We start from the raw sequence: 17,493 nt of genomic DNA, 5'->3' as shown, positions 1-17,493 counted from the left end.
ATGTACTTGTTATTTAGAACGGTGAACTCCCTCCTGTTCCGTGGTATAGCTACCGCTGAGAACGCTCTCTTCGAGCAGATTCTGCCGGCGGATTTCCTCCTCGCGGCGAACAACGTTCTCAAACTCTATAACGGCTCTCTCTGTTCTAAAAGAAGCACCAGCAGCAATCCAGATGGTGTGATAGAAGATTCTGATGCGCAGTCCAAAAGCTCTGTAGAAAGGTGATCTCCACCGCAGCATCAACTCGGTTGGAATCGACACCAGGGCTCCATACATGCCTCCCACAAAAATGGACTTCAATATCACCGACCGCAACCGCTCAATGCGCTCCTCCGCATGGTGTGCTAGTTTCCGTTGGGTCGACATAACTTGATATCAAATTTAAATAACTTCATTTGCCGAAAGTGTCGGACTTATAATCGACGCGTCGAATCTTACTCCAGCGTCTTGAGAACCTGTGCCTGCACAATCTGGTTGAAGCGGTCTCTGTCCTCGCGCCACAGCTTCGCAGCGTCCACATCTGCCGGCGAGTTTGGGTTAGGCTCGGCCAACATCGAACACACACTCAGCAGGATCTTCTCGACACTTTGCAAGGGCCCCCATCTCTCGTCCGCCGATTCGTACTGCATCGGGTCGTCACCTGGAGGGTGGAGAATGCTGATGCACACGGTACCGTCTTTGTAGATGTTTGGGTGGAGAATCTGTGACTTGAACTTGAGTTTTGGTGGGGACAGTGGATAATCGGAGGGGAAATCCATCTCTGCCTCGAAAACCCCATTCTCGTAGATCGTGCTTGGAGGACCTTCTAAAAGACACCTCCACTTGAACAGATTATCCTCACTAATAGGTCCGGCAACAATTCCGTCGGTGGGAGAACGTGTCAGCTCCTGAAACTCCCTAAGAAGCCGCCGCTGGGCAGTGGAGACTTTAGGTGCCATGTAATTAATCTAGAAATTATCAGTTTCGCACAGCCTTGATATCCGAACCCCCAGACGAGCAAATAAATATTTAGTTATGAAAATTAGTATAACTTCATGATTTTGGTAGATGGAGACAAGTACGCCTGCGAGCAGTGCATCCGAGGCCACAGATCTTCGCAGTGCCAGCACATAAAACGGCCGTTGGTGCTGGTGAGGTCCAGAGGCCGTCCAGCTACAGACTCTTCCAAGAGAATAGCTATTGTTGGAGAGGAACTGGAGCCAGCCGAAGAACATAACTGCAGCGACCAGAACTGCCACTGCCAGCTCACCAAGGTCTCGGACAAGTCGGTGATTGTTCTCAAGGCAAATAAACGCCAGGTGTTCAACGTGGCTAAGCGATCTTTAAAGCTGTTAGATCCCGTGATAGAAATTCCCAATAAACAAGCCGGTCTTGATCTCATAACCAATCGCACACATGGAAAGAGCTCTTGCAAACCGAAGAGGGCAAAGATAGAACACCCACAGCCTCCTATGACCTACGATATGTTTGTTACTGACTCGTGTACGGTTCCTGGTTCCTGCTCTTGTGATCCCGACATGTGCAACTGCGAGTTCTGTCAGGTACACAATACCAAGACGGCCGAGACTTATGCCCCACTTTCGTACGGGAAAGTGAATGTTGAAGAATACTCTCTTAGCGGAACCCCCACCGACGATGGGGAATGCTTCTGCGCCGCGGATGATTGTGGGTGCTATAATTGTGAGAAACACGGCCGCGTGAATGGCCAAACCGTTGGTTTACAAGAAGCCGCTCTTAATTTCCTAAACGGTTTGGACATCTCGGAACTTGATTTCGACTGCTGTTGTCCAGACGACTCGTGTAACTGTACAAACTGCTTCAAACACGGCAGATTTCAAAACGAGTCTTTATCCTAACTTATACATAGTCTAATAAATAATTCGCCTCCCGCTTCCCACTCATCCAGGCGCCATGAACGGCTCCTGCACCGTCTAGAATGGTGTGTTCACCAGCGAACCGGACGTTCCCGAGTCCATTTTCGAGACTGATTACCACGTCGGTCGGGTCGTCTCCCGGACGACAGGCAGCGTAGGAGCCTCGTGCGAACGGGTCAGCTGTCCACTGGGTAGTGATGATGTTGGTGGGGGTTGGTGGAAAGTCCGTAAACTTCTTCATGAGCGGTTTGAAATAGTCCCAGACTTTTTCTGTGTGTGCCTCCAAATATTCGGTAACAGGGCCCTGAACAAAGCAGAGCAGCGACGGCACCTTGTTGATATGGTACATGTTGAGTATTAGAACGGGATAACTCCAGACGTTCAAAGAATCCCCGACATTTGGACTGGATATGCTCACAAAACGGTCCGTTTCCAGATGAGCCCAGAATGGAGTCTCAAACTCCAGTATAATTTTTCCTAGTTTGCCGTATCCCATTTTGGAGAGGGGATCGGTTATGGTTCTGGGTAGTGCAGGTGTCCATTCGATGGCTCCCGTTTGTGGAGGCTCGAGTTGTAAAATACTTTGTGGGACCGTGCAGATCAAGTAGTCCGCTTCATAACTTTTGTTATCCGCAGTGGTGACTTTTATCGACCGGGTTCGATCGACTTTCGAGACCACGGTGTTAAGATGGACACAGGAGCTTGGAATCCGGTCAGCCATGAAATCCACAAGTTTATCATAACCGTTTCGAATCAAACAGTTTCTCCCCACGTTGTCCACCAACGCAAATTTAGAGCTCATTTCCTGCCACCCTATTCCATGCCACAACTCCAATTGACGAATGAACTGCGGAACGTACTCTTTTTGTTTCTCAGAAAGTAGGTTCCCCTGTTTTCGTAAATATAGCTGCACCACATCATGCAAACTAAGGTCTTCAACGTCCAGGCTACTAAACTGGCGAAGTTCAAGAAACTTTGACAGCTCGTGTGCCACCTGCGGGAGTTTCCATCTAGCAACATCGGCATGTGTCAGTTCCTCCCCCACGTAGTAGGGCTCTCCGTCGTCGTAGTATAGATCATACTTTCCAGAAGCCACCATCTCGTCAAATAACTCGTTCGATAAAGTATCGTGAGCCCAGGAAGCTCCCAGATCGTACCCACAAAGTCCGGTTCTGTCAGTCAGCAAACGGCCACCAAGACGATCACGAGCTTCCAAGAGGGTAACTTCTATCCCCTTGGCGTGTAAGTCGACAGCAGCCTTGAGTCCTGCAATACCCCCACCGACTATAACCACACGCATAATTTTTCAGAAATTTCTGCATGGAAATTTACCTGATCTACACATTTAGAAACAGACTAAAACTTTATATAATTTAAGACAAATCTTCTAAATCGTAACGCTTCATCTCCCGTCCACCATCTTCAATGACAATCTGGTTCCCCTCCCGGAAAGCAACCAGTTTCGACGAGCAGTCAACGGAGCTGTCCTTGACCTCAAACTCGTTTAAAACATCACCTTTATGGTTCATCAGCGTAACTTTGCTTCTGCTCACGTAAGCGTGTTTAGGGAACGATGGGTCATCGACAGCCGGTTGGGTCACCCTCAGCTTCGACATTCGACGCCTTGCAATGGAAGTTCCCTCTTCAGGAATGGTTTGGGTTTCCAGTGTAATCGGAGTAGGCTGTCTAGTGATGTGGACCTTGATGGTTTTGTTGTAGACAGTGAAGCAGCAGATGGAGAACCCGTGAACGAGAACCGAAATCACAACAATAAACGTTGTCACGGGCCATAGAACGTTCAGCAACGTCTCGTGTTCTTCAACGTTGTGCGAACGAGTCTCCAACAGATGTTTTGCAAGCAGACAGCAGAAGATGGATCCCACGCCTCGAGGCCCAAAATGGCCGATGAACAGCGCATCTTTCCAGTTTCTGATATCTGGGGCCAAATACTGCAGCATAAGCAGCGCAGGGATCCGTGCAAGTAGCAAAAACGCGATTCCTAAAACCACAAGCTTCCAAGCGTACGGAGTAAACTGCGGCCATGGGATGATGGATCCGAAGTAGACGAAATACGCCGTGTTCAACAACAAGTCCATAATGCTCGAGAACTTAAGAGATTCAAAGTCTGCGTCCTCGTCTGTGGTTGGTTGCAGATCAAAATCCAGCTGGCCCTTCCAACTGAACGTGCAACCGGCAGCAAATGAGGCCAGCAGATCGTCGCAGCCAAGAACGGAAGCCAAGCCAGTGATGATCAGCGATAAAGCAACGTAGAACACAAGCGACGACTCGTTGTCCATCCATTGGTTGGCTCTGGCCATCACATACGACTTTCTTCCTACCCAGCCCAGTGTAACACCTAAGACCACGCCAAGAGCACACTGGTACAGAATGCCGAGTAAAATCCAGTCCTTAATAATCGTGCCAGCATGAACGTTATCTGGCCGATTGATGATCAGATTGATCGACAGCGTGACAAAGGGGAACGCCAAACCGTCGTTGGCTCCAGATTCAGCCTGGATAAGGTTTCTAACGTCAGCACGGATCCGCTGGGCAAACTTGCTTTTGCCAACTATCGCTGCAGCCAGCACAGGGTCCGTAGCTACGAATGTGGCTCCAACCAGCAACGAGTCGCTAAACTTGAGCCCGATGCTGTGGAAGACAGCCCAGACAATAAGCGATAAGATCAGCCATCCGTACACCATGGCCCCAAAAAGAACGAGATTCAGGGATCTTGCATGGTCCAGCATATATCTCGGTGGCAGCTCTGCGCCTGTGGCAAATAGCTGGATCACTAGAATCAATCTTGAGAGCTCGAAAGTCAGCTCGTCAACGTTGCTGGTCCATTTGGACGGGTTAAACCAATCCAATGCGTGAGGACCGATAATGCATCCGAAAATTGTACCGAAAATGGCCTCGCCAATGTAGAACTGCTGCCGCAGAACAAACGACAAAAGTGAAAAAACCAGGGAAATCGTCCCGACTAAAACATACGCTACATGTGCATTAGTCGGATCAAGCTGATACCACATACCTACAGACTTTTTTACATGTTGCTGGTAAATTTGCTCCTTTGGGATTACGTAAGAGATTAATTACTCCAGCTTGCGCTTCTTGAGCCCGTACTCGTCGTTCGAAGCAGGCTTGGAGTCGTCTTTGTCCTTTTCGAACTGGATTGGTTCGTTTCCGGATCGGCCTTTGGCTGCGCCCACAGAAGGTCTGTCCAGCTCTCCTTGGAAGTCTGCCCCGCTTCTGGCTCTGTAAACGTCGTTCAGAGCGTCTTGGGCATTGAACAGCGGCGCGTCATAGAGCTGATCGTCGCTCCGACGCACATTCGAGGCAGCACCTTTGAGATACAAACGGGAATCGTAAAAGTTTTGCGGGTTTTTGGATTCCTGTTCTCTTGTAGCCACACCCAAAGCGACCCGCTCGCTAATATCTCTTCCGTCCTCCGAAGCAAGCACTTTCACCTTTGTCTCTGTACCCATCTTGCTTCTGCGCAGCTCCTGCTCAGCACGACGACGTCTTTCAGCACGGGCCTGCTCCCGTCTGCTTGCAAGTTGAGCCACTTCTTTTGGCTCATCGTCATCCCACTTGCTTCGTTTGCCACCAGCTCGGGATTCTTGGGCAACAGCACGCAGTTTCTCTTGGTTTTCCACCAATTTCTGCTGGTCCAACTGGTTTTTAAGCTTTGCACGCAGCTTGAGCTCCTTTTTAGCCTGCTCATTTGCTTCCTTCAAAGCGTCGCTCAAATCGCCAAACTTGTCGCTCATTTCGCCAACTTGAGTCTCTCCGACGGCTGCCAATCGTTTATCGATGTCGATGGTGAACCCCTTGGTGTTTTTCCAGTTGGACACCGCCGGTGGGATGTACCACTTTCGCTGGTCCTCTTTAGTCAATTTCGGAGTAGTTTCCTCGTGCATCACGGGGACAGGCTCTTCATCTGCTCCCTGTGGAATCTTTCGAATTCGCAGTTCATTTGGAACCGTAGGATCCAATTCTTTGTCTGTTATTTTGATTATTCTCTGTTTTGACTCGCCTTCATCGAACGCAGATGTTGGAGTATATCGCACAAACGTGGGAGAACTCTCCTTCTTGGATTTACCCCCGCCGAGCTTGGCCTCCAGAATACGATTCACCGCTTCCTTTGTGCGCAGAGCGGTTTCTTCTGCCGACATGGTAAATAAATCTAGTATTTTTTTTCAGGTACTAAAATTTGGTATCCCGTATTCTCCCCCCACAGTCGATCTTAGGTCTTGGTCCTCTTTCCCCACTGCCTCCAGAAAGCGAAATATATCCCCCCGCGAGAAATATTTGGGAGCAAATTCATCCATATCCATGACCTCTTCATCTACGAGCACAAAGGTAATGCCACTTTCCGGACACTCGTAGTTTGCGGTGAGTAGCACCTTCTCCAGCATGCCGCGTAGTCCACGAGCGCCGGTCCCGTTCTTCAATGCGGTCTCTGCAATCCTCTTAATAGCAGGTTTGGTGATAGCCAGACGAACACCGCTTTTGGCAAACGAGTACTCGTACTGACGTACGATCGAGTTGTACGGCTCTGTCAGAATTCGCTCGAGATCTTGGACAGTCAATTGGTTCAAAACAGAAATTACAGGAACTCTTCCTATTAGCTCTGGAATGAGCCCAAACTGCTCTAGATCAACGGGCTCGACCTGCGATAGCACGTCTTTTGCGCGTTTCCGGCCCAGTCTTGTTTTGACGATCTTGTCCAATCCAGAGAATGCTCCCATTCCAATGAATAGTATGGTGGAAGTGTCCACGGTGTATGACTCGCCAGCCCCGTCCATGCCAGATTCCGCCAGATTACCGCCCTTTTTCGCAGTGACAGATACATTCGTGCCCTCTATGAGCTTCAACAAGGCCTGCTGTACTCCCTCGCCACCAATGTCCTTCGTACCGGAAAATACTTGCGGCTTTGCCAATTTGTCGATTTCGTCCAGTACAATGATTCCTCGCTGACAAAGACCCACGTCGTAGCCTGCCTTTGCCAAAAGCTTCGTAACACAACTCTCCACATCTTCCCCCACATACCCTGCTTGGGTCATTGACGTGCAATCCTGAATTACAAGAGGCACATTGAGTACCTCGGCAAGGGTTCTGGCAGCTAGCGTTTTGCCCGACCCGGACGGGCCAAGCAATAGTATGTTGGATTTCTCCAGGGTGATGGGCTGATCTTTTTGTTGGTAGAGAACTGGCGCACCTAGAAGCGTCTGAGAGTGCTCGTGTGCATCGCTGATGCGGATATAATGATTGTAGACCGAGACAGATAACACTTTCTTGCAGTGATCTTGACCGATAATAAATTTGTCAAGGTGCGATTTCAACTGCCGAGGATTTGGGAACGCTTGGGACCGAGAATGAGATCCATTAAGCTCCTGCAACTGCTTGATAGAAGGAGATTTGGGAACGTTGATATGTACGGACTCGCCCCCCACTTTGGAGCAAAATGCTCGACTAAACTTCCTCCACATGCCAAACAAACTTCGCGATATCAAAATAAAAAAATGGTAGCAGATAGATGAGTAATTACAGGGATACAGTGGAGACCGTCAACGGAAATCGGAATAAATCTAAATAAAAAACACACAGTGTACTTAGTCCTTCTTGTAGTACTTCTCGTAGAACTCGGCAGGAGTCAGAGATAAGGTCTCCTCCTTTTTGTCTAGCTCCTCTTTTTCGGCTTCTGGAGTCCATTCGTTAAACTCCTCCTCGCTAGCAATTGGTCTCTCTGCCAGAGTGGTCAAACGGAAGGCGTGTCTCAGAGTATCATCATCCCAGTCGATTGTAGCAGTATGCAACAGACGACGGTTATCCCAAACAGTGACCGTCTTGTCGTCCCACTGGGCACGAATGTGAGCATCCAAGCACGTTTCAATGTGGTGGAAAAGAAACTGCAACAAAGCCTCACTCTCTTCCTCTTTGAGTCCCAAGATTCTTCTACTGAAGCCTCTGTTCACAAATAAAGCCTTCTTCTTCAAAACAGGGTGATATCTGACCAAAGGATGGATGGAATCAATGACAGGCTTTCTTTCAATTCCACCATTCTCCTTTGCATGCAAGGCTTGTTCTCTAGAACTGTGGACAACCTTTAAGCCATCAATCAGCTTTTGGAAGGTTGGCGAAAGTCTCTCATAAGCCACAATAGTGTCCAGGAATTGAGTATCTCCACCAACATCGGTTTGCAACATACCAAACAAGGTGACTCCCGGAGTCTGTGTCTCGTAGGTAATGTCCGAGTGCCAAGTCGAAGAGTTAAGCTTGTTGGCGAAAAACTGCTTTGTGCTTTCCTTGCCTCCCCTTCTGAAAATGATGTGGAGCTCAGGGTGTCCAGCAGGAATTCCTGAAGTTGGGTGGATATGTAGCGGCCCGAAGTATTTACCCCAGTTTTTGATATCCTCAAAAGATTGGTTTTTGAAGTCCTGCTCCCGGAAAACAACAACACCTCTTTGCTCAACGAGCAAGGCAAGATCATCTTTTTGTCTAGGAGTAAGGGAGCTCAACTGGACACCGGTAATTTCAGTTCCGAGTCTTGGTGTGAGCTTTCTGGTCTTGACATCAGCATCAGCGAACAGCGAGTCAAAGGTTGGATCGCCAAAATAGCCTCTGTCGGTGTGACGGAATGGTTCCCAGTTTTCAAAACGCTTCTCCTGATTTAAGTCCCAAGTAGGAATCCATTCTGGATGCTTTGCAAGCTTCGAACTTTCCTCTGAAATGTAGTAGTAGTCGCTTCTTGGTTTACGACTTTCGAGGGGGGTTTGCTTTGGTAGTTCTTTGACTTGGAGTCCCATAATGATCTGATCGAATACTAGCTGCCATCTTGACGGAAGCTTTAGTGTATTTATATTGGCATAATTGCGGAAACTGTGTGATGGTGGCACACGATAATTGTGGATCACCAAAGTGTTTTTGCACGGGACTTGAAAAATATCTATTACCAGATTCGGAAATGATAAGAATAGTTTACTAATCCAAGCAGTCCGGAATGCTCGTTTTAGTAGCTATCAAGCAACATAATCCCCTCTCAGGCACGTTGGGCTACTTGTAAGTCGTAATTGTATCGGGTTTTGATTCTTGAGCCTCCACAATTGTTATCAGGAGATCTGACAGAGCCAAAGGTAAAAGATCTTATACTTCGAGTTAATTGGTCAAGGTCAAAGGGAACCCACGATAACAGCAATTTTGGAGGTAATCATGGCTTCTCTCGGACCTGGGACCGGAATTGACTAGGTGCTCCGAGTGGAGCGTAAAATATCTGAATGATTTTAGTAGCAAAGTGAACAGTAGCAAAGAATCGGGAAAGAATATTTGCTCAAAGTTGGAACCATTCCAGTGATGCTGCCAAGAGGTTGTGCTAGGGTACTTGCGATTGAATTAGTTGAATATCAAGTAAACACTTGGCCCAATTGGTTGCAGCGTAGCGAGGGTGTCGTTTTTTCTATTGCACAGCTTTGAAAGTGGATCATCAATGTTTAGATAGCAGCTAGAAACGTAAAGTTACTAGCCTTGCCCCCGCCACAAGAAGCAGTCTGGCGTTTAAGTTGTTCCCCCACCTGTTTTCCTTGTGCTCCCACATGCGCAGATAATTCGCGAAAAAAAATCATGGAAATCAGTTCGCCTCGAGCTTGACAGGTTAGCATTTTGTTAGTCCATTAGCATTGATCATTTCTAAAGATGCTGGTCCACAAGGTGGCAATCACTCTATTAGGATTGCTTTTGCCATCACTGGCAGAAATTGTAGACTTCAAAATGCAAGCCAATTGGAACAAAACACCGTTTAAACTCAACGTCCTGGAGACGTTTAGTGCATACAACGAATCGTTATACCTTCCTCTCACACTCAAGCTTCTTGGGGTGGAAGTTTATGAGGATGGAATTGAATTGACCGAGCTGTCTTTGACCGACGAAGAGTACTACAATTTTGCTTCCTCGCTGGTGGAGTCAGATGATCTGTTCTTTGTGAAGACTGATTTGGCGTTAAGGACACACTCGCCGAGAATCCAGGCACACCTGCAAACTTCCAGACCGGAAAATTGTGGAAGAGCATGCTCAATCCAAGGATCAAATACGTATCACCACCCAGACGACGTTTTTGCGTTAAAGACCGCCAAAGATGACCCCAAAGACCTCTTAGCATTTGATCGGCTAATCGGCCATTCTAGCAACGTGTTTGTTTTATACGGAGACTACTCTAGCAACGATTTCCGGCAGTTCTTTGCGAATTTTCTCGGTGAAGCAGAGTCTGGCAAACTCGCCTTTGTCTGGAGATACATTGTGCCTGAGGTTGAAGAAAAAGAGACACTTGCGGGATACGCAATCGATTTGACCTTGAAACGGACAGATTATATTGTTATTGATGACAGGGGATTCACACCTGAGCAGAAGGCTAAGCTGGCGATCGAAAATAAACAAAAGCCTTTGGCTATTGATACGGGACTACTGGACCCTCATCTCGAAGATATCCCGCGTATGACCAAGGAAGATCTCGAGGGATTGTCTAAAAAACTGATCAAGTACGTCCAGGACAAGGATGGAGGTATTGAGCTGCTAAGAAAACTCGTTTTGGACCTCCCCAAGTATGCCCCATCTATTGCTCTCCAGCAAGAGCCTGACAGCGACTTCACCACCACATCATTCCCAGAGGGAATCTATATTGACGGTGCTCTGGTTAGTGATAAGTTTCCGGGCGTTTTCGATGTTCTGAGGAAGCTCAAGAAGGAGAAACAACTTATTGATGGTCTCGGGTCTATTGGGGTTTCAAAACAGGAGGCACAGAATCTCATCTATCAGTTTTCCAACCATTCCATTCATGCTGTTCAAAGACTTCCTCGGTACAACACGCTGGGCAGCGAGGCAATCATTTACTTCAATAATCCAGCAAAAGACTTTGCATACAGATACCATGGAGATGCTCGTGAACACTACAGTGTTTACGATGGTGGTCACATCCCTGCTGCTGCTGAGAATATCCACGACACGGCCTTTGTGATCAACCCAACAGATCCGTTACAACTTTATTGTCTTCTGACCATGTCCAATTCGATCCTGCGGAACTTATTCTCGCAGCGCATTGGAATTGTTCCTTTGATAAACTCTCCGGAGGATCGGATTGTCACAGAACAGTTGCTCCAGATCAACCACGACAAAGGCCCAATCGAGGCATTGCGGTACCTGTTTACAGTGAATGAAATTCTTAATAGCCCCGAGAGAGAATTCGAGGAGGTTATTCAGGTTGAGCCAACGCACAAGGAGGAGCTGCTGGAAATTCTGGACGAGTTTAAGAAACAGTACTCTCTTGACGAACAGCCGTACTTGATAGTGAATGGTGTTTTCTACGAGTTTGATCAAAAATGGCAGTATTTGGTCAGCAACCAAGTTCTGAACGATGTGCAGTTCTTGCAGAAAGAACACAGACAGGGAAGAATCCCGGAGGACATCAAGTTTGAAGACTTTTTGCGCAAAGATTCCATCAAAAAGCGGGATCCATTCCTTATTCCTGAATCATTTACAGACGTACAGTCCGCATACATCGCAGCTCCAAGTTTGGGAACATTTAGGGAGCTTCAGAAACTGGCTCCCGGTGACGGCATTGTTTTCAATATCATTGGTCAGCTGTCGTGCTCCAAGTTCCGTGAGCAAGTCAAGGAGGCTTTCAAGAGTGGCACCAGCACAAGAATTATTGATGTCACTAGTAAAAACAATACTGCTACTCTGAATGGATTCAGCACTGTTGAAGAGCTTTCAAGTTTTCTGGATAATCAATTTGCGGTTCAGCCAATTGATCAGGAGCTTTCTAGTCTGGTGTTGAAATCATTTGGATTAAAAAGCGTGGACGACGTTTATGTTGTTCTGAACGGCCGCATGCTTGACTTGGACCAACACAGCATTATCACCTCCGACCAGCTCAAGCTTGTGTTGAAAAGAGAACAGGACCTCCGTTTCTCTGCAATTGAAACGCGAGACGATTACGAGTACCTCTCCTGGGTGATTACATCGTCCTTTTACGAGAACGAGGGGAACATTGTTGTCTCACCTGTGCTCCCAAGGTATCCAATAGGGTCTTCAGGGTTTGTTTTCGAATCTGGAGATGGCTATATTGACGTCGATTTGGTGATGGACCCAGCTAGTGAACACGCTCAACAGCTACTTGGGCTTAGTGCTTTGCTGGAAAAGTTCAGCTTTGTACGGGTCCGTGTTTGGTACAAACCATCTGACGCAGAGGACACCATCAAGAGATTATACCAGGGAGTTTACCCATCGGAAGTAGTCTTTGATACGGAAGGAAACGAGGTCAGAAACTATTCGGTGGTGTTTGACAACATTCCAGAGAAGACGTTGTTCACTGCAGACGTCGACGTTGTGCCGTCCTGGGTGGTTTCCATTAGAGAAGCAAATGCCGATTTGGATAACATCAAAGTCGATTTGTCTGGCTCTGTTCACGGTGTTTACGAGCTGACGTCTATTTTGGTGCAAGGCCATGCCAGATTGGACACCCAGTCCATTCCTCCTGTTGGTTTAGCTTTGGAACTTGTTGATCAGAACGGGAAGACCAGAACGGACACCAATGTGATGGCCAATTTGGGATACTTCCAGCTGAAGGCCAATCCGGGAATTTGGACTCTGCAACCTCAGGAAAGTCCAGAGCTTGAATACGATCTCGTGAGCATAGATACCGAGTTCAAAGCCAAGGTAAGTGACGCCAAGCTGGACCCAATCCCAATTTTTGACCTCTCAGGCACTACGATTTATCCAATCATGACGAAGAAAGCTGTTTCCACGTCGCTATTTTCGTCTTTATCCAAGTCGCTCAAATCATTCTTCAAACCAAAGTATGCAGATATCAACATTTTCACCGTTGCCAGCGGCCACCTGTACGAAAGATTCCTTGGAATCATGACCGCTTCGGTGATGGCACACACAAAGCACACCGTCAAGTTCTGGTTGATCGAAAATTACATGTCCCCAAAGCTGAAGCAACATCTTCCGCTATTGGCAAAGCATTACGGGTTCGAATACGAGTTCATCACATACAAATGGCCAACATGGTTACGTGGTCAAAGAGAAAAACAGAGAACTATCTGGGGATACAAGATCCTGTTCCTGGACGTGTTGTTCCCACAAACTCTTGACAAGGTAATTTTTGTCGATTCCGACCAGATCGTCAGAACCGACATGAAGGAGCTTGTGGATATAGATTTGCAAGGGTCGGTCTACGGTTTCACACCTATGTGCGACTCTCGTAAGGAAATGGAAGGTTTCAGGTTCTGGAAACAGGGTTACTGGCAAACATTGCTCGGCGACACGCTGAAATACCATATCAGTGCATTGTACGTTGTTGATCTGAAGAAATTCAGAGAGATTGCTGCTGGAGACCGCTTGCGGCAGCACTACCAGTCGCTCTCTGCGGATCCAAACTCGCTCAGCAATTTGGACCAGGATCTGCCAAACAACTTGCAACACACGATTTCGATCCATTCGCTGCCACAGGAATGGTTGTGGTGCGAAACATGGTGCGACGATGAGAGTCTGAAGAAAGCAAAGACCATAGATTTGTGCAATAATCCGCTCACCAAGGAGCCGAAACTCGACAGAGCTAGACGCCAGATCCCCGAATGGACCACCTACGACCAAGAAATTGAAAACCTTCTCAAGGGAGGAATTATTCATGACGAGCTATAATGCATTACTACATATTCTGCTGACGTTTCTCCTTCTCCTGCTTGCGGTTGAACTTTGTGTCTTCTGGATTGAATCCAGCCTCAGACGAACCCCAGTACGCCCACTCAGGGGTAGGAGCAGTGTAGTCCAACGCATTAAATGACTGGCCAGACTCAAGCAACTTGAAAAATTTCGGGTAGTCGATATGAGTGTGCCATTGGCCGTTGATGAAGAATTTGCGGTGTGCAATCAAAATGCAACATGAATGAGCATGTTCGGCAGCAAGATCATAGTCAAGCCCTCTTGACTTGAGCTCTGCCGTGAGTTTGCGAACAAAGTTCTGACACTCTTCATAGAATGGAATATTTTGCATAGTGAGCGGGTTGCCGTTCCCAGCACTCGAACCACAAAACGTGGCTCCCTTCACTTCAATCAAGCATGGCTCGCCCTTGGCAACGAGATCAGCGTATGCGGTTGCGTCGCTCATGTTGAATCCCTTCACGAGCGTCAATCTATAAACAGTTCTTTGATGCGACTGGACCGTCCTCAAAATTTCTAAACATCTCTCCAGTCTTTCCCAGTAGTCTCTGTACAGTGGTCTATCGACAACCTTAAGCTCCTCCTTCGTAGGAGCATCAATAGAAACGTACAACTGAGTAACCTTTTTCAAAGTGGCCAGCTGGTCTGGGTGCTGGGCATTGCAGACCAAGAAGGAGGAGATTAACTTTTCATGAAGAAGGTTCAAGAAACGGTTGATGTGGGGGTAGAAAATTGGCTCCCCCACCAAAGATAAGGCACAATGTCTGACTTGGAACGCTTCTGCAAATCTGTCAGCAGAAACTCCAGGAACTCCTCTCATTTGCTTGATCTTCTTGTAGTGGGCCTGTAGAGCTCCTTCCACAATCACTTCCGGTTCGTCAACCTCCCATCTCCAAGTGGTTCCAACAGGGTTTGTTCCATGTCTCCAGCAGAAAACACACTTGTTCGAACACGACAGAGATGGGGTGGTTTCCATGCAAAGATGAGACTTGATACCATAAAAGGCAAACTTGTAGCAAGAACCACGGCCACGCAGAGCCGACTTGGTCCAACGACAAATCTTAACTCCCGAATGGGAGCCAATGACAGAGTAGCCCTGTTTGGTGAGCGACTTGTATGTTGGAGAGCCATCTGCCACCATTTTTTTGGTATCTGTTTTTGGAAGCAAGTCTTCAACATCCACAAGAGTTTCATCGTCCGAGGAGTCACTATTGGACTCATCCAAGATAGGGTGGTCGATAGAATCAATCAGCCCATCGATCCAGGTTTGCAACTTGGTCTCAAAGTCTCTTTTAATGCACAATTTTCCAAGAGGAAAAGTTCTCCGAGCACCGAGTTTCGAAAGCCACTTATCTGCAGCCACGGCTTGGGTGCAGAAGTGGGAAGCCCAAGATTCTGAGTCGCCGATTCCCAAAACGCTGAAGCCGGCGACCTTCCGCAGTGGAAACTTGTCCACCCGGAAATCCGTGGCTGTGTCTTGCAAAAACTCAAGGAAATAGTCTATTGGTGAGTCTGTATCGTAAGAGGGAAGAACTAAAATATAATTCGGTGGGGGTCCGGTGGGGACATTCAAGAAAAAAGAATCCAAATCGTCAACATCATCGTCCAAATTCAGCAACCGGGCCTGTTTACTAGCAGCGAGCAGCGCGTCGCACACCTTTTCAGCGGCCCTCTTAGAAGACCCTGTCAGACTCGAATAAAAAATTAGAAACGGAGAAGAAACGGGTTTAGACTCACTCTTGTTTGCACGGATGATCTTTGGCGCACGCTTCAGGTCCACCGCCGGCTCGGTGTCTTTGAACGAGTAAGTGAAATCGATCTCATACTCGGACGGTGGCTCCTCGGCCGAAGGCTGTTTTTTAGATTGGCAACATCCACCCCCTCCGCATTTGCAGGCATGAGTCTTTGAGGGTCTTGATTCGGCAACATCTTTGGTCTCCGGCTCTTCTATGTGCCGCTTCGAGGACAAAAGATATGCAACCGACGCAAGGAGCACAAAGGTCCATCGGCCGCCACACAGCAGGTAAATAATCGCAACCACAACAGCAGGTGCAAGCCACGAATCCATCGAAAACACCTTCTATTTGTTAGCTAAAAAATTTCGTATTTTTTAAAAAAACACCCGTGCATCTCCGCCGCACCAAAATCTTGCTCCGGCTATTATATCTGCAAGGTTTCTTAGCACTGTCAAACGACTTATTCCTTTTTCATGCATTTTTCGTGCGGCACCACCAGAATATGCTGCGATTAGGAAATTGTGGCTCCTATCAGTGCAGAAGTATAAAAGTTCATCTTTTCCAAGGACTGCAACAGAACCCTGAAGTATGTCGGACGAGATCAAAGACACTGCTGTGGACATTCACAGATCCAAGGCCGATAGCACCAGAGTTGAGGTTGAAGAGCTTATCCGCGACGAAGAAAAAGTCAGAGTCAAGCACTGGTATGACGCCTTCATCAGACTCTTCTACTGGTACCCAGGCGACATCTACGACTCCAGAGAACGTAAGTTCCTGACCAAACTAGACACCTGTTTGCTGGTTTACACCTGTGTTTCATATTTCACCAAGGCCCTTGATAAGAGCAACATTACAAATGCCTACACAACAGGAATGAAAGAGGACATTAACTTTGGCGGAGATGATCTTTCCTACGCCAAGTCGTTATACTCCGCGGGCTACATTGTCTCGATGGCGGTGGGTACCTTGCTTGTGACTCAATCTTGGGCAAGATTCTTGCTACCCTCCTTTGAGCTGGTGTGGGGTGTTCTTACTTTCTGTGGTGCAGCCGTTTCTCAGCCAAAGCACATCTTCTGTCTGCGTTTCCTGATTGGATTCTGCGAGGGAATCGCATTCCCATCGTCTGTCTACATCTTGGGAAGTTGGTACACAAGAGACGAGGTTTTCCGGAGAGTCATGGCGTTTTCTGTTTCATCGAGTTTGGGTGGTATGTTTTCTGGATATCTGCAAACCGCGGCCTACAACAACTTGAGCGGTAAGGGAGGTCTCAGTGGATGGAAGTGGGGATTCATCATTGACGGAATTGTCACTGTGCCTGTGGCCTTTTTCGGATTCGCATTTTTCCCAGGTCCGCTGCAGGCCAAGTCGCAGAAGAAAACCAAGCCAATTTGGTGGATGAACCAGGACGATTACGAGCTTGCTGTTGATCGCCAGATCAGATCCGGTATCGATGGATCCAGACAGTACGACTGGGCTATCGTCAAGAAGACCTGGTTTAACTGGCCTATCCACTTCTTTGCCACTTTCTGGGTGCTGCTCAACATCGTGGCCCTGCCTGACGGAACAGCCATGCCATTGTGGCTCAAATACGAGCAGAAAACTAACCACAGATTCACGCAGGGGGACGTTAATAATTACCCAACAATCCAATCTGCAGTGGGGGTGGTTGCTCAATTTTTCTTGGCAGGACTGTCCGACTCATTTTCTATTTATCCATTTTTGGCATTTACGCAGATCTGTTTTATTATTGCCTACTCATCGCTCGCTGCCTGGGACATTGCCTGGGGGTGGAAGTGGGTGTGTATGCTTGCGATCGGTTTGGACGTGGTTAACCAGGCCATTGTGTCTGGATGGATCAACAGAGTGTGTCGTCACGATAGTCGTGGCCGTGCGTTTGTGATTGGCTATTCCGACGCTGTTTCGCAGGCCATCAATATCTGGACCAACATTGTGTTTTACCCAACGAGCCATGCTCCAAAATTCCGTTTAGGATTCATCATTTCTACGATCGCCGCCTTCTTGATGCTTATCTTACCAATTGCTGAGATTTACTTGACCAAAAGAGATACGGCCAAGTACATCGAGAGAAAAGAGCGCGAGCTAGCAGAGCAAGAGTCTCTCGAGGTCTTTGAAAAAAACTAAGTACTTAACGTTAATAGGATGTAACT

General features: G+C 47.6%; 16 protein-coding genes across 16 annotated transcripts; 6 read left to right on the top strand and 10 right to left on the bottom strand.

Annotated features, from left to right (window-relative positions):
• Window positions 1-9: 9 nt before the first annotated feature.
• Window positions 10-366, bottom strand: OGAPHI_000262 (uncharacterized protein; the record flags this gene model as incomplete). The annotated part of the gene is made up of 1 exon (XM_046203529.1): window positions 10-366. The coding sequence occupies one exon, from the start codon at window positions 364-366 to the stop codon at window positions 10-12; it is 357 nt and encodes a 118-aa protein (XP_046064735.1).
• A 68-nt stretch (window positions 367-434) lies between these two features.
• OGAPHI_000261 (uncharacterized protein) lies at window positions 435-938 on the bottom strand (the record flags this gene model as incomplete). The annotated part of the gene is made up of 1 exon (XM_046203518.1): window positions 435-938. The coding sequence occupies one exon, from the start codon at window positions 936-938 to the stop codon at window positions 435-437; it is 504 nt and encodes a 167-aa protein (XP_046064734.1).
• A 96-nt stretch (window positions 939-1,034) lies between these two features.
• Window positions 1,035-1,856, top strand: OGAPHI_000260 (uncharacterized protein; the record flags this gene model as incomplete). Its single annotated transcript, XM_046203507.1, has 1 exon — window positions 1,035-1,856. The coding sequence occupies one exon, from the start codon at window positions 1,035-1,037 to the stop codon at window positions 1,854-1,856; it is 822 nt and encodes a 273-aa protein (XP_046064733.1).
• A 1-nt stretch (window position 1,857) lies between these two features.
• OGAPHI_000259 (uncharacterized protein) lies at window positions 1,858-3,174 on the bottom strand (the record flags this gene model as incomplete). Its single annotated transcript, XM_046203496.1, has 1 exon — window positions 1,858-3,174. One exon carries the CDS (start codon window positions 3,172-3,174, stop codon window positions 1,858-1,860), a length of 1,317 nt encoding a protein of 438 aa, XP_046064732.1.
• A 73-nt stretch (window positions 3,175-3,247) lies between these two features.
• On the bottom strand, window positions 3,248-4,903 carry OGAPHI_000257 (uncharacterized protein; the record flags this gene model as incomplete). The annotated part of the gene is made up of 1 exon (XM_046203473.1): window positions 3,248-4,903. The coding sequence occupies one exon, from the start codon at window positions 4,901-4,903 to the stop codon at window positions 3,248-3,250; it is 1,656 nt and encodes a 551-aa protein (XP_046064730.1).
• Window positions 3,972-4,748, top strand: OGAPHI_000258 (uncharacterized protein; the record flags this gene model as incomplete). Its single annotated transcript, XM_046203485.1, has 2 exons — window positions 3,972-4,141; window positions 4,343-4,748. 2 exons carry the CDS (start codon window positions 3,972-3,974, stop codon window positions 4,746-4,748), a joined length of 576 nt encoding a protein of 191 aa, XP_046064731.1.
• Window positions 4,904-4,966: 63 nt separating the features above from the next.
• OGAPHI_000256 (uncharacterized protein) lies at window positions 4,967-6,049 on the bottom strand (the record flags this gene model as incomplete). Its single annotated transcript, XM_046203462.1, has 1 exon — window positions 4,967-6,049. The coding sequence occupies one exon, from the start codon at window positions 6,047-6,049 to the stop codon at window positions 4,967-4,969; it is 1,083 nt and encodes a 360-aa protein (XP_046064729.1).
• Window positions 6,050-6,073: 24 nt separating this feature from the next.
• OGAPHI_000254 (uncharacterized protein) lies at window positions 6,074-7,366 on the bottom strand (the record flags this gene model as incomplete). Its single annotated transcript, XM_046203440.1, has 1 exon — window positions 6,074-7,366. One exon carries the CDS (start codon window positions 7,364-7,366, stop codon window positions 6,074-6,076), a length of 1,293 nt encoding a protein of 430 aa, XP_046064727.1.
• OGAPHI_000255 (uncharacterized protein) lies at window positions 6,513-6,854 on the top strand (the record flags this gene model as incomplete). Its single annotated transcript, XM_046203451.1, has 1 exon — window positions 6,513-6,854. The coding sequence occupies one exon, from the start codon at window positions 6,513-6,515 to the stop codon at window positions 6,852-6,854; it is 342 nt and encodes a 113-aa protein (XP_046064728.1).
• A 123-nt stretch (window positions 7,367-7,489) lies between the features above and the next one.
• On the bottom strand, window positions 7,490-8,683 carry OGAPHI_000252 (uncharacterized protein; the record flags this gene model as incomplete). Its single annotated transcript, XM_046203418.1, has 1 exon — window positions 7,490-8,683. The coding sequence occupies one exon, from the start codon at window positions 8,681-8,683 to the stop codon at window positions 7,490-7,492; it is 1,194 nt and encodes a 397-aa protein (XP_046064725.1).
• OGAPHI_000253 (uncharacterized protein) lies at window positions 8,202-8,551 on the top strand (the record flags this gene model as incomplete). Its single annotated transcript, XM_046203429.1, has 2 exons — window positions 8,202-8,253; window positions 8,313-8,551. 2 exons carry the CDS (start codon window positions 8,202-8,204, stop codon window positions 8,549-8,551), a joined length of 291 nt encoding a protein of 96 aa, XP_046064726.1.
• An 883-nt stretch (window positions 8,684-9,566) lies between the features above and the next one.
• OGAPHI_000250 (uncharacterized protein) lies at window positions 9,567-13,571 on the top strand (the record flags this gene model as incomplete). Its single annotated transcript, XM_046203396.1, has 1 exon — window positions 9,567-13,571. One exon carries the CDS (start codon window positions 9,567-9,569, stop codon window positions 13,569-13,571), a length of 4,005 nt encoding a protein of 1,334 aa, XP_046064723.1.
• OGAPHI_000251 (uncharacterized protein) lies at window positions 12,352-13,367 on the bottom strand (the record flags this gene model as incomplete). Its single annotated transcript, XM_046203407.1, has 2 exons — window positions 12,352-12,519; window positions 12,981-13,367. 2 exons carry the CDS (start codon window positions 13,365-13,367, stop codon window positions 12,352-12,354), a joined length of 555 nt encoding a protein of 184 aa, XP_046064724.1.
• Window positions 13,572-13,578: 7 nt separating the features above from the next.
• OGAPHI_000249 (uncharacterized protein) lies at window positions 13,579-15,657 on the bottom strand (the record flags this gene model as incomplete). Its single annotated transcript, XM_046203385.1, has 1 exon — window positions 13,579-15,657. The coding sequence occupies one exon, from the start codon at window positions 15,655-15,657 to the stop codon at window positions 13,579-13,581; it is 2,079 nt and encodes a 692-aa protein (XP_046064722.1).
• A 256-nt stretch (window positions 15,658-15,913) lies between these two features.
• On the top strand, window positions 15,914-17,467 carry OGAPHI_000247 (uncharacterized protein; the record flags this gene model as incomplete). The annotated part of the gene is made up of 1 exon (XM_046203362.1): window positions 15,914-17,467. The coding sequence occupies one exon, from the start codon at window positions 15,914-15,916 to the stop codon at window positions 17,465-17,467; it is 1,554 nt and encodes a 517-aa protein (XP_046064720.1).
• On the bottom strand, window positions 16,517-17,296 carry OGAPHI_000248 (uncharacterized protein; the record flags this gene model as incomplete). The annotated part of the gene is made up of 2 exons (XM_046203374.1): window positions 16,517-16,906; window positions 17,285-17,296. 2 exons carry the CDS (start codon window positions 17,294-17,296, stop codon window positions 16,517-16,519), a joined length of 402 nt encoding a protein of 133 aa, XP_046064721.1.
• Window positions 17,468-17,493: the final 26 nt, after the last annotated feature.

The sequence above is a fragment of the Ogataea philodendri genome, assembly GCF_020536065.1.
Source record: "Ogataea philodendri strain CBS6075 chromosome Unknown scaffold9, whole genome shotgun sequence".
NCBI classification, from domain to species: Eukaryota; Fungi; Ascomycota; class Pichiomycetes; order Pichiales; family Pichiaceae; genus Ogataea; species Ogataea philodendri.
The sequence above is the reverse complement of the archived record's forward strand: the minus strand, read 5'-3'. Positions and strand labels throughout refer to the sequence as shown.